Source organism: Pseudorasbora parva, chromosome 1, assembly GCF_024679245.1.
Source record: "Pseudorasbora parva isolate DD20220531a chromosome 1, ASM2467924v1, whole genome shotgun sequence".
Classification (NCBI taxonomy): Eukaryota; Metazoa; Chordata; class Actinopteri; order Cypriniformes; family Gobionidae; genus Pseudorasbora; species Pseudorasbora parva.
The window spans coordinates 48,232,954-48,247,328 of NC_090172.1; the positions used below are offsets into that span (position 1 = coordinate 48,232,954).

General features: G+C 38.2%; 1 protein-coding gene across 1 annotated transcript; it reads right to left on the minus strand.

The window, feature by feature from the left end:
• Positions 1–2,347: 2,347 nt before the first annotated feature.
• btr09 (bloodthirsty-related gene family, member 9) lies at positions 2,348–13,471 on the minus strand. Its single transcript, XM_067443894.1, has 8 exons — positions 13,330–13,471; positions 9,929–9,990; positions 9,252–9,805; positions 8,984–9,079; positions 8,550–8,783; positions 8,334–8,472; positions 3,291–3,317; positions 2,348–3,135 (listed from the first exon to the last, which is right to left on the minus strand). The coding sequence occupies exons 1-8, from the start codon at positions 13,383–13,385 to the stop codon at positions 2,588–2,590; spliced, it is 1,716 nt and encodes a 571-aa protein (XP_067299995.1). The 5' UTR covers positions 13,386–13,471; the 3' UTR covers positions 2,348–2,587.
• Between the last annotated feature and the right edge of the window lie 904 nt (positions 13,472–14,375).

Below are 14,375 nucleotides of genomic sequence, written 5' to 3' on the forward strand. Positions count from 1 at the left end.
ATTTTAACAAATTTCAAATTATATATATATATATATATATATATATATGTTATCAATTCTGATCGTGTCTGATGTTAGATGGGCATCTTTAGTGCCAACTAATTCATATTCAGGAGCTCGGTCAAGGTGATGCAAGGTGAATGTCAAGCAACAAATCGCCAATTTCACCCTAAATCAGCACTACTGAAGTACTGATCTGAAGATGGATACAGTTTAGCAATATTCCTATTCATATGAGGACGACTTCTGAGGCCAGACGATAGTTTATTTGAATTCTGTATAGATAAAAAAATATCTAAGTATTTTTATGCATTTAATCTTCCTTTATTGACCAATGGTTTGCTGCTAACTTTCGATGATTCAGTTGAACCAAAAGCTATACTTTAGATTTTTTGTTTTTATTGATTATAAGTAAGAGTGTGTTGCATCCTATTGTCCATTATCAAGAACAGCAGCAGGTGAAAGGTTTTTTAGAGCTGCACCCTCTACTGTAAATGCATGAATTTGCATTTTTACTTTGGCCTGAGGTTTATTATTTCAACTTTGGTGTGAAGAGGTCTTTACATGTGCACAAAAATAGAACTTTTTTGTTACAAAAAACAAAGGTGAGAAAAAGTTACACAAATGAAGATATTTTTGAGAAAAAGTAACGCAAAAGTAACACAAAAGTAGCGTAATGCAATACTTTTCTTTAAAAGTATCTAAGTAACTCAATTAGTTATACTTTTTAAGGGAGTAACACAATATTGTAATTACTTTTCATTACTTTTCAAAGAAACATTCCCCAACACTACCTACAGTGCTTTGAGTTTATAGGAAGACAATACCATGATATCAAATCTATGATGTATGAATTATCGAGCAAGACCGTCAGTGTTGAGTTTAAAAGTTTAGTTTTGAAGACAGTATTGGACACGTTTAATACACGTGTGACGGCAATAATAAATAGGTTAATAATAATAAAATAATTCACGAAATAAAAAATAAAATCAATTTAAATAGTTTTGAGTCACCCTTTAGCTTACTGGTAGCTGCTCCGTAGTACTTACTATCATATGACCTTTTGAATTCTGATGAATGTCATATTGCAAGAATAGGCTATATCTCACGGTAAATAAAGCACATATCTGGCCTCTTGAATAAATGAGAAATGCTTAAGTGCACAGAGCTTATTAAATTGATCCTCTTGGTACTAATGTGTGTTGAATTGCATGCAGCAGAACATGGAGGATTGTGTGTGTGTGCATGCGTTGCGTTTTGTATCATTTTTATGCCATGTAGAAACTGCAAATGCTACTCAATGCTTCCATCTAGTGGCACGAGAGTGGCCTGATCTAATCTGAGGGCTATAGAGTAGGGGGTCCACATAGAAATGAGTGTTGCAATTAGCTATTACAACTTAATAACACAGATATATATAAGTTGTCACTTAATACAATTTCACACATTTCAGGTTGACTAAACTAAGGTAAGTAAATTTTAAAAAGAATACAATAGTTGGCCAATGTCCATTTCAATATTTATATAAAGGCAAATTTAGGTAAACTGACCCACTATTTACAGTCATAGCATATGTTATAGACCTTATATTTAAAGCTGTTTAATAAAAATACACAAAGATATTATATATATATATATATATATATATATATATATATATATATATATATATAGTTCAGAACATAGTTCAGATGTTTTTCTTATGTCAAACAATAAGAAATACAGTTAATCATCGCATCATTTCACTTTTACAAGCATAAAATAATTTTCTACAAAATGTTGAATGTTTACAATTACTGTATTAGATTTGTATGGTATGTAATTAAAGGGTTAGTTCACCCAAAAATTTAAATTCTGTCAATAATTACTTACCCTAATGTCGTTAGACACCCGTAAGACCTCTGTTCATCTTCGGAACACAAATTAAGATACTTTTGTTGAAATCCGATGGCTCAGACCAGCTCAGAAGGCTTTCATTGACAATGTAATTTCCTCTCTCAGGACCCATGCACTAAAGACGTCATTACAAAACCCATCTCACTACAGTGGCTCTACAATCATTTTATGAAGCAACAAGAATAGTTTTTGTGCACAAAAATAACAAAATAACGACTTATATGGGCCAATTTCAAAAGATTAGAATGGTTATGAATCAGCGTATCGATTTAGGATTCAGATCGCCAATGTCACGTGATTTTAGCATTTTGACTATGCTGATTCATAAATTGGCCCATCATATAAGTCGTTATTTAGTTTTTTTGCACACAAAAACTATTCTCGTCGCTTCATAAAATTATTGTAGAGCCACTGTAGTGAGATGGACTTTGTAACGACGTCTTTAGTGCTTTTTATGGGTCTTGAGAGAGGAAATGACATGGGTGTCAATGAAGGCCTGTCCGAGCCATCGGATTTCAACCAAAAAAATCTTCATTTGTGTTCTGAAGATGAACGGAGGTCTTACGGCTCTGGAGCGACATTAGGGTAAGTAATTAAAAAATAGAATTTTCATTTTTGGGTGAACTAACCCTTTAAGAATGAACATGCTTTCATTCTTTAAGCAAAAGCATTTCCATCTCTTGGGTGTAATTTATTCATTGTAACTGACAGGTGAGATGATCAGTGGTGTTGAATTTTTACCTTTATCATTAGTCCATGGGCATACATATGGGTAGAGTTTCTCAGTAAAGAACTGATCAGTGAAAGAGTAGATATGAGACCTGGCCTTCACATCATAAAAAGAGACCAGACCCTCTTCATAATCCACAAACACACCCACTTTCTGAAGCTTCCCATTCAGGGAGAAAGAGACAGGAGCAGATTCACAAGCTTCATACTTGTTTCCATTAGTTTGCCACAACGTCCAGTTTCCATTCTCAGGACACAGTTGCAGCTCCCCCTTCCTGTTAATGGATTCTTTTGCCACACCTAAATTCCACTGTGTCTTTCCCTTTACCTGCACCTCAAAATAAAACCTCCCTGAGGAAAAACCCTCCTTTCCCAGGACAATAAGATATTTATCAAACCTCTTGGCATTGTGTGAGTAGCCATGATTTATGTTTCTATGTTGCACTTGTTTTCCATCTTCAGATAGGATCAGCTCAGGGTGTGCTGTTTCAGGATCCAGAGTCACATCCACTGATAGAGAAACAGAGAGAGAGAATTTGAATCACAGCTCCATAACAAAAAGATTGTAGAACAAGTTCAAGCTAACTGGAATGCTGTAAATCCATTATCAGTTCATTTAAGGTACTGTGAGTCTACTTTATATGAGTGAGTATCATACATTTTACCTGCATACTGCTGGATCCTCTTCATCACTGTGACATACATGGAAAAAAAGGTTTAGAATTTACATTTTATTTACATTGAAATAATGTATTTATTATTTACATTTTTTTATTTACATTTATGAATTGATTCCTTATTTTAAGGTTTAGTTCACCCCAAATTGAAATTCTTGATTCTGTCATTAATTCCTCAACCCTCATGTCGTTCCAAACCCTGAGGACCTTCGTTAATCTTCGGAACACAAATGTAGACAGTACTGATGAAATCTGAGAGCTTTCTGACCCCTGATAAACTGCAACATTGTTATCACTTTCCACCACTGTTCACGTGAGCACCACAATGCATGTGTGTGGTGCTGATGCAGGAGCCGGCCAATACTGGGCCGGCGTTCTGACGTAGAGTCCGGTAGCACTGCACTGTGTTTACTTTGTGAACAGCGTAGGACACTAACATGGGGGAGGAGAAATTGCTGAATAAAGTCTGTTTTTTTTTTTTTGCACAAAAACAAATTCTCGTTGCTTCATAACATTATACCACTGTAGTCACATGGACTATTTTAATAATGTCTTTACTACCTTTCTGAACCTTGAAAGTGGTAATAACGTTGCAGTCTATCGGGAGACAAAAAGCTCTTAGACTTTATCAGAAATATCTTAATTTGTGTTTCTGAAGATGAATAGGGTTCCTATAGAAGTCTTACGGGTTTGGTAACAACCTTTTTTTGTTTTGTTTATCTTGGGTGAATTAACCCTTTAAAGTGAGTTATTTTTTGTTTAGCTTGCATTGAGAATGAGGCACATGAAATGCTATTAGAAAGAGCAAATAATATACTTCAGACTGATGAATGTGTATGAGTGTAATGAAATGTAGGTCATTATTTAAAGGGGTCATATAATTTTGTTCACAAGTTAATATGATTCTTTAGTGTCTAAATGAAAAGTTTGTAATATACGATAATTAAAAATTATCTTTAGCATTGTAAGAAAACACAAATTTTACCTGGTCAAAAACAGCCTGTGACTTTAAATGATAATGAGCTTTGCTCACCCCGCCCACCGCGCCCCTCTGTTCTGTGTGTGTGTGTGTTCGGGGGTTGTTGCCTTGACAACAGTTGATGGTATATTTTTGGAAAATGGCAAGGGGAAGCTCTGAGGACACATCTATGCAACCGTATCAATTTGAACCAGTCGGACCGGGAACAAGATAACAGCCCCAACCAAATTCAACAATTTAGGCTCTAACCGGTTCTATCTTTGTATGTACAGGCAGGGTAACTTTAGCGTAGTGAGATACGAATGCTATGTGTTTACTGATGTATAGGTTAGTTCATTGACAGATTGACGTTACAGCTAATGGTAATTCAAAACATTTAATTACCATTAGGTTTGTCAGTGATGTGTAACGTTATCTATGCAGTGTTTGGTACAACTGTCATGGCTGAAGCACTGACATTAGGTCACCACAGGAATGTTTCAGCAGACACCGTTATAAACCATCTACAAAAGTAAGCTTAGTGTAGTTTTACCACATTAACTTTATCACCAGCATACACAGTTTGTAATAACACAATAACCATAATGTGTTGTTCATTATAAGCGTGGGATTATGAATTATATTGAGAGTCATACATAAAATGTCAGGGTTATGGACATTTTCTCCCACTAGAGGCCCCCATTGCATCTCTTGTGGTTTTTCAGTCACTGTCATTATGTCAGATTGTTTTCACCTGTAAACTGATTTAACTTTTGGAACTATTGACGTTTCTCTTTAAGTTTTTTTTTTTTTTTTCTCCTAAGAACTTTTTGTATGCCTAATACCCTATTGGAACTTTTTTGGAGTCTATATTTTTTGGGACTTGCCTTTAGTGCTGCAACGACGCGTCGACGTCATCGATGACGTCGACTACGGAAATACGTCGACGTTCGTGAAATGCGTCGACGCGTCGTGTCAGACTTTCATCTCGCGTAATGTTGGTTTCTGCTCCTGGTTCTATCACAAAAACCTAGAACGCGAATATCAAAAGTATGGGAATACTTTAAACAGAGGCCAAACAGTGTTTCCCACACATAGACTAATTTGTGGCGGACTGCCACATAATCAGTAACGGCCACCACATTCGTCATTCATTCATTTTTACGCTATTTAAAAGACGCACGCATATTCGTTTAGCTGCATTTCCTTAAGTTCTCTCTCCGTCCTTTTGCGCGTCTCTTATTCACTCACACACACACACGCGCGTTGCATTCGACCGTAAAACAAGTTTTATTGCATTTTGGCGCATTTAGTATGACATGGCTTTTAAAACCAGAGCAGTTGAATAACAGAGTTGCGACACGCGACACAACATCACGCGGCAGCGCGCGGTCACGGCGCTCATATAATTCTAAACAAACCAGCGCGGTGTCAATCAATACAGACCAGTGTTTCCCAACCGGGATCCCGAGCAAAAGTTGCGGGGACGCACTTACACTTCGGTTTATCTCGCATCTGATGACGCATCTTTAATATGGGTTGTACCTTGAAAATAATGCTGTATGTATGTTTCTGTCGATGGATACACGCGCTGACTCCTCAGGTATACACTACAACAACAGCGATAATAAAAGAAAAACGTGGGCAAACCGGTCTCTCTTTGTAAACTTTATAAAACGCATGCGAGTGCTGCCGTACGTCCGAATAAGAGCAGTCATTTTCACCGCCATCACCCGCGTGTAGCCAGGAGACTCGAATGAGAAGATCTGTCTTTGTGCACTCATCCCAAAGCGCGCAAATATTGAGTTATCTTTCAAATCCTGTGCTTAAACGGACAAACTCACAAAAAGTATGTCAAAATGTCATAGCCTACTCTATGCCTTAAGTGAACTTTATACAGAAAATACAACGACTATCCGTGGGTCTTAAAGGGGCAGTAGCATTCACTGCTGTCGGTTTAATGTCAAACAAAAGATAAAGACATCACTCACTACTCCTGACTGAATAGCTTTTGTAAGTTTAATAAGGATTATTTTTTTGATTTTAAACAGTTAAATGTGTGGTTATTTTACTTTTGATTACTTCATTCCATTTCTCTACCTAAAAACTAATGTTAGACCTACCTGAAAAGCATTGTTTATTTTGTTCTCATCTTTGCTCAATAGTATTTATTTGTGCTGCTGCTTCTATTTAAGTTTTCTGTTCTTATTTTCTTTATTTTCTTTTGACAGTCCTTTTCCCCCTGAACATAGCAAATACCGAACTGTACTGAAACGTGAACCTAAAACCGTGATACAAAGCGAACTGTGAGCAGTCTGTACTGTTACACCTCTAGCGTAACTTATGTGAGGGGGTGCCACAGAATTTTTACAAATTTCAAAGGGTAAAAAAATAAGTCGTTAGATTAGTCGACTAATCGAAAAAATAATCGTTAGATTAGTCGACAGAAAAAATAATCGTTAGTTGCAGCTCTACTTGCCTTTTCATCACATTAAATATTTGTTAAAGGGTTGGCTTTGTATCAGTACAAACCCTGAAGTATATTCAAATGATTGTGCTTTCCCCCCTCATATCCCCCTGAGACAAGAGATTTATGCACTTTATTTCTGGAAAACTTCCTCCTATGATGCAAATTGACAATATTTGCATCATAGGAGGAATGTTTGTCCAAAGGCTAAAGACTACAGCCAGCAGAGCGAGCCATTTCCGCATGTTTTGAACCCGCGCACGGGGGATGAGAGATCACACTCAGAGGTTAGCTGGCAGCTACAGGCACTCATTTAAACAGAGATATGGTGAGCAAAATAAGTCTTTTAACTTCTCAAATTAATTTCTATGAAAGTTAAGCTTGCAAAGGCAGGAACTGAAACGCGCCAGACTGAACTCGCGTTGTGAATGTATGCCGCGAGTGTAGTCGCGATTACCTCAGCTCTCATCACGAGAGCTCATCAGCTCATTTATCTCACTCCTGCAGTTAGTGCTCAGTGCTGTGATACTCGTGCGGCGACTCACTCATTATATTGAACAGACATGTTCAGTTTTTAATTGCAGTGTCTTCTCCAACTCAGTCACAGTAATCAAGTTGGTGGCTTTGGGAATGGCCTCACAGGACAGCGAAGCATTCTGGGAATTGTAGTCTTTCATCCCCATGAGACAAAAATACATTTCAGTCTAGAAGGCACCAAATTCAAAAATAATTTCACATTTCTACTACATTGATGACCCAGTTTAAATACAGATTCATCTTCCCAGCGCTGAAGTACCCCTTTAACATTCCCCCAGAATTGTCTTCTGCATTTGGGTTCACCTCTTTTTACCTGTTTTTTTCCAGTTCTCGCACTACTCTTACTCCCGGGTCCCTGACATATAAAGCATGCCGTAATTTAACTTACCCTGTAAACTTTAGCCGCATTCCTCGTGAAAGCGTACACGCGTTTCAAACTACACTAACTTCTTCGGGAGGTGCAGCAGGAACACGAAGAGCTGGTACATATCCTTTATTCAGGAGCAGCTTTTTAGCAAAACCTGCTTTATACTGACCCTCGGTTATAAAGCAGTCTGTTGAGAAATGTTTGCGGTTTGCGCAAACATTAAAGCATTGGCGAAAACAAAACTCAACCACTGCGTCTTCAATGGCTTGGATTTAGGAACATCAAAATGACTGCTGTCTTCATTATTACACCTAAGAACAGAACACCACAATCGCTTAGACGTCATTCTGCTCCAGCATATCAACAATGGCGGACTATGATGAGAGATCGTTCACGCCGGGTTTGAAACGCTGCTGTCAGCTAACAATCTTGGGAGGAGCGTCCGACTGTGTGTCGTCACACAGTCGAGCGGCTTGATGTGAGACAGGAAAACATATAAAGAGATTAAAAAAACACACTGGATGGATTTTTATCATTATAGGATGGTTGTGTACAGGCACTGCCAACACACATTTCCATACAATCAACTTGTAAAAGTGCATGTACCATTATATGACCCCTTTAAGAATAAAACATCATTCTGTAATTGCTGATGAACTGAGATAAGACAATTATTGTGAAATAAGAATCTGTGAAGCCTACCACTTTGGCTGAGTTTCTTATCTAGAGTCTCCTGCAGTTGAACCACAGCTCTCCTTAAAGTCTCCACACTCACACAAGTGCTAACATTGATCCCAGTCCAGATCTTGGTGTCTAACGGGCTGCACAAGGATGGATAAATCTACAACAGGAGAGAAGGGAAATCAGTCAGCATGTTGAGTGTTGAGCTGTGATGTGAGCAGAGAGACAAACACTGACCTGGAGGAGGTGCAGGTGATCCTCAGTGTGTGAGAGCAGCTCCAGCTCAGCGTCTCTCCTCTTCAGCTCAGCGATCTCCTGCTTCAGCTCTTTAATGAGATCTTCAGCCTGCTTCTCTGCTGCTTTCTGCTTCTGCTCCATCACCTCCAGCAGCTCAGACTGACAGCTCTCAATGGAGCGGATCAGATCTGTGAACAGCTCAACACAGTCTGCCTTCTCTTTTACTGTGTTCTTCTGTTTAGTCAGAATCATGGGGAAAAAAATACTTTGTTTTTCAGAACTTTTTGAAAATATAGCTTACTAATAAAATAAACTTTATATATAAAAAAAAAAAAAATATATATATATATATATATATATATATATATATATATATATATATATATATATATATATATATATATATATATATATATATATGAACATAAACTTGCTTTTCTCAGCTTTACTGAGTGTTGGATTTCTTCAGTCTTCTTCAATCTGTCCTGGATCATTTTCTGGACATCAGTCCGTCTCTTCATCAGCTGAGTCTATAGACAGAACAACAACAACAGTTATAATAAAGGATGATGGTGACGATTAATAATAATAATAGTGCGCTAAAAGCAAGGCTCTCAGGGCAGAAAACAAGAATATAAATATAATATTTTTCCTGAAAACCTGTTCTTCTCTTTTGAAGTATTTAAAAGACACTTTCTCTACCTTCTTCTCTTCACTCTCCTCGTCTACAGGAACGTTGTTGTGAGTCTTGTGTTCGGTCACAGTGCAGATCACACACACACACCTCTGATCATCTCTACAGAACAATTCAAGAGGTCTGTCGTGTTTCTGACACAAATGATCCTGGAGACTTTTTACAGGCTTTATCAGTTTGTGTTGTTTTAAACCTGGAACGCTCAAATGACGCTCCAGGTGAGTCTCACAGAAAGAGCTCTGACACGCAGGGCACGACTTCAGGGCTTTCCGTTTTGTCCCTGTACAGATGTCACACAACACTTCAGGTATTTTCAGATGATTTCTCTTTTTGTAGTGAACTACAATGGCTCTGAGAGTTGTATTGACCTTGAGCTCAGGTTTTTGGCTGAATGTTTTTTTACACATTGGGCAGTTGTAGTCGTGAATGTTTTCCCAGCATTCTTTTAAGCAGGTCTTACAGAAGTTGTGTCCACATGGAGTGGTGACTGGATTGGTGAACACATCCAGACAGATGGAACACTGGAGCTCCTCAGTCAGAAGACCAGTGGAGGATGTCAGGGCTGAAAAGAAAATATATAATAGATATAAAAAGATGTTTAAACAAGTGCATCTTCATTTCTGATATTTTCTTAACATATGAGAAAAATTATTACATCTATTATTTAGGGTTAATGCCAACTTACATGGAGATAAATCCAGACTCCTGGTCCCTCTTGGTTTTGGATATTCTGCCAGTGATTTCGCCCTTTTAAAGATTTAAATAAATAAACAAAGCCTCATTAGTATTTATTTCACAGAAAAAATAATGACTAGGGGATTCATGTTTGAAACAACAAATCATGCATATTAATATAATAATAATAATAATAATAATAATAATAATAATAATAATAATAATAATAATAGTGTTCGATTTATATAGCGCTTTTCAAGGTACTCAAAGCGCTTTACATTGAAGGGGGAAACTCCTCAGCCACCACCAATGTGCAGCATCCACCTGGATGATGCGACGGAAGCCATATTGCGCCAGAACGCTCACCACACACCAGCTGATTGGTGGAGAGGAGACCGAGTGATGAAGCCAATCAGGAGAGGGGGATGATTAGGAGGCCATGAAGGACAGAGGCCATTGGGCAAATTTGGCCAGGATGCCGGGGGTTACACCCCTACTCTTTTTCCGAAGGACATCCTGGGATTTTTAACGACCACAGAGAGTCAGGACCTCGGTTTAACGTCTCATCCGAAAGACAGTGCTCTTTGTCTGTATAGTGTCCCCATCACTATACTGGGGTGTTAGGACCCACACAGACCACAGGGTGAGCACCCCCTGCTGGCCTCACTAACACCTCTACCAGCAGCAACCTGGTTTTCCCAGTTGGTCTTCTATCCAGGTACTGACCAGGCTCAGCCCTGCTTAGCTTCAGTGGGAAACTAGTCTTGGGCTACAGGGTGATATGGCTGCTGGTATTTAAATATTTAAAGATAGCTACATCATATACCAAATATCCGGAAATTAAAGCTGGAGCGATAACAATCATTGCTGGGGTTTGTTGGTGGCCCTCCTCCCCAACAGGGGGATTTCGGGAAAAGTTTGATTTTCCAGCTCGCTCCGTTATTGGTAAAGGAGTTGGCTGAAGCCCTATTCTGTTTCTCGTAGGGTCGGAAAGTATTGTCATCATTTAAGTTACAAGGGCTAGTCAGTGATTTTATTGCTGTCCGTTTCCAACCTCCCGCGTAACAATCCCCGGCCTAGTTACCTCCTGCTTTTGGCAAACACCAAGGTCGTGTGGTGATGTAATAGCTGTCCGAATCCACATCTATGAGTTTTCTAAAATATATAACTTCAAAATTCACTGTTTATAATAATTTTTGACCACTGCAGAGCACCGTACGGTTGTGCTTTGCTGTTATTTGGATAAGCATTTCTAGACTTGTATTTCTTTAAAATGCTGGCAAGTATTTACAACAGCAATATATTTCATCACCGCTCAAACTAATTAAAATAAAAGCATGTAAACATTTGAATTGGTCCGTTATTATTAGCAGCATTTATTATCATACCAATATTTTATTTTATTTACAGCATACAACGGACCATGTGAGTGGCGCGTTCCAGATCACAAAACTCTCCTGTCCACCGTGAATAAATCACAGTCCGAATGCATGAGTTTTAGGTTTTATCCTATGGTTTTATCACTGAGGTGGCCTGCACAAGTGCACATTTATGTGTGAAACAGGCGAAGGGCGCATGACATATGTCACGGCCAAACTTTAGCGATTGGTTATGGCAGATCCAGAGTAGCTCTGGGGAGATCCAATAGTTTTAATCTTCAACAGTGTAGCCTACCCACCTTTGTGGAAATAAACGCTTGTCAATGGAGAGTAGCCAGACTCTATGTACAAATGAAATGTACGAGAGTCTGGTAAGACCAGGCTAGTGTTCTCCTGAGTTTCTCCCTGAATTTATTATTAAAGACTATTTATTTCTCAGAATCTCCTACGTTGTGTGCATCATTGCGACGTGTGTGACAGAATACCGGACAAAGATAAGATTTTTGTTTACATTTTTTCCCTCCCTTTTATATTTTCTCACACACTATCCTGATCGTTTGCTTTGTCTGCTTAATTATATCAGCCTCAGCGAGTAATCCAAGGCACGCTTGCCTGGTTTCGGTCCTCAGGGAGATTTTGCTGCATTTGAGGAGTGGGTGCTGGTGAAAAACGTTTGGCATTCACAAACTGCCCCTCTGAGGAGGTCTTTACCAGCCTCAATCTGGACCTAGAGGCCAATTGCACTGAGCATATGCCAGAACCCACCGCAGATGAAGAGCCCGAGCCTGATATATATAGCTGCAATAACAGCTCCAGAGCGGATGCCTGTGACAAGCACTGCCCTAGAACTCGTGCTCGCATATAGTCTGAAAAGGTGCGTGAGCCGGCAAAAGAATGAGTCTCTGTGAAACCTAAGTAGGCGTATCTATATTTGTGGGTGTTTTTAAACTGATGGGTGTTTAAAATTAATCACGCAATGGAAATGAGCTCCTTCACCTGCCCACCCCTAAACCCTACCCACACTGTGACATGGGCAAATCAGGTAACGCAGTGGAAAACGCCCCTCTGATATGGCCTTGCCCATTGATCTGGCAACAATTACTTTCCTGCAGAGACCACTTGGCCGACAATGCGGTCTCTTCCAGTGGGCATGCTCCTCGAGCTTGAAGCAACCTGTGCTTGGCACTTCAGCCAATAAAAATACATGAAACTACATTTGGCCATCTAACCAATCAAAGACCATTGCATTTTTCGGAGGGATGGGCTTCATAGAAGCAGGAAGCAAACGTGCTGTTCAAAGGAGAGTGAGGACAGTGGTGTGGAATAAAGGTAAAATATAAGAAAAATACGCCATAAAAAAGCAGTATTAAGACGTTATATTACGCACCATAAACACAACCAAGCCTAGAAAAAACAACAGAACCACCCCTTTAATATTTCACAATTCGTAATGGAATAATGGAATAAAAAAATTACATTTTTAACAATGAACATGAATTCCTTCTGGAGATGACTGATTATTTTTGACTTGCTGTATAGCCAAAGGGGTCACCAATCTAAAAAGTGTGGTTCTGCCATTAAGTGTTTGTTACACCATGCACATAATGCTCCGTCAGACTCCGTTTCACACATCCTCTGTCTGCAGTGCGTATGCGATGCGTATTTAATGAAGCCACTACCCCCTGACGGATGTGCCAATCATGGTGCCAATGGCTTCTGTGCGTAATACCATGCAACCATGCAATATTAATGTTAATATCGCCTCTCTTTTTTCAAGAATCTTAAATAGAAAGTTTAATTGACATGATTTATTTATAAATACTTTTTAATATTATAAATCTTCAGTGTCACTTTTTTAAAACTTAAATATAGTATTTTTACCGCAGCATTTAGAAGCAATCAAATTCTGATACCATTTCAGTGCTGTAAAAATGAAAAGAGCATTTAACTCGTATTTAAACCTGGATTTCTCTGTTTTGTTCCAGACAATACCCTAAGACCATAATTAATTAACTATATTTCTATCACGTACCTGTGAGTGTCAGCTGCGCTCTCATACATCTTACGTACGAATGCATGAGCAAACATTTTGTTGTCTAAAGAGAAAAACCTTTCCAACCCCAAAAGATTTCAAAATGCTGTTGGTTTTCAGCTTAGTTTCATTTCACTGGAAGCTCCCGCCCACCTACATTAAGCCCATAGCTCCTCCCATTTTTTCGTACTGATATGAAACAATAGTTTTAGATGAAGTTTTACAGCTTTATTGGCTGCTTGATATGTTAGGCCACGAAGACGAGGTAGGCTAAGTAAAAGTTGATACCACATATGTATGTATATATTATGCATATAGTATGATTATATACTGACTCCAACAAATATAAAGAATATAATAATATATGTTCAATTTATTTATTTTGAGCATCTCTCGCTGCTTAAATACATATTTTATTATTAGGTTAACTAGGCCTACTAGTGAAACAAAAAGTGATCGATTCTTAAAACAATATGAACAAATCTTTTGTAATGGATCTGTTCAAGTTTAATCAGCTTTCTCATGACCCCCCCCCCCCCCCCCCATACACCCCGCTTCCTTTTGTTCTTTTGTCCTCTTCATTTAGCTAGGTAAATGAGTTTTGATTTTTGACTATACAATTATTGTATTTCTCTAATTTTCTAACTCTAACTTTCTCCTGCATGTTTGTATATTTGTACGGTTCTTGAATAATTAATTAATTATTTAATTAAAAAAAGATTTTAAAAAGCTGCGGATCCGCCCAAAACTAGAAAATTACCGTACGACGTCGTTTGGCAAATAAATAAATGACAGAGTTACATACGTATTAATACGATTATAATTTACTCAGAAAATCCACTGATAACCCTTTTATCTATTTAAAAAAATACTATGGACAATGAATACAAAAATAAAGACAATTAGTAAATTATCTGTGCCGTTTTATGCCGTGTCAGTAGCCTACTGTTTTTTTTTTATTTATTATTTAGCTAGTCATCGTAAATATTACAAGGATATAAGAATACATTTAGAGGGATTGGGTTATTCAGGCCTCATGCAGGGAC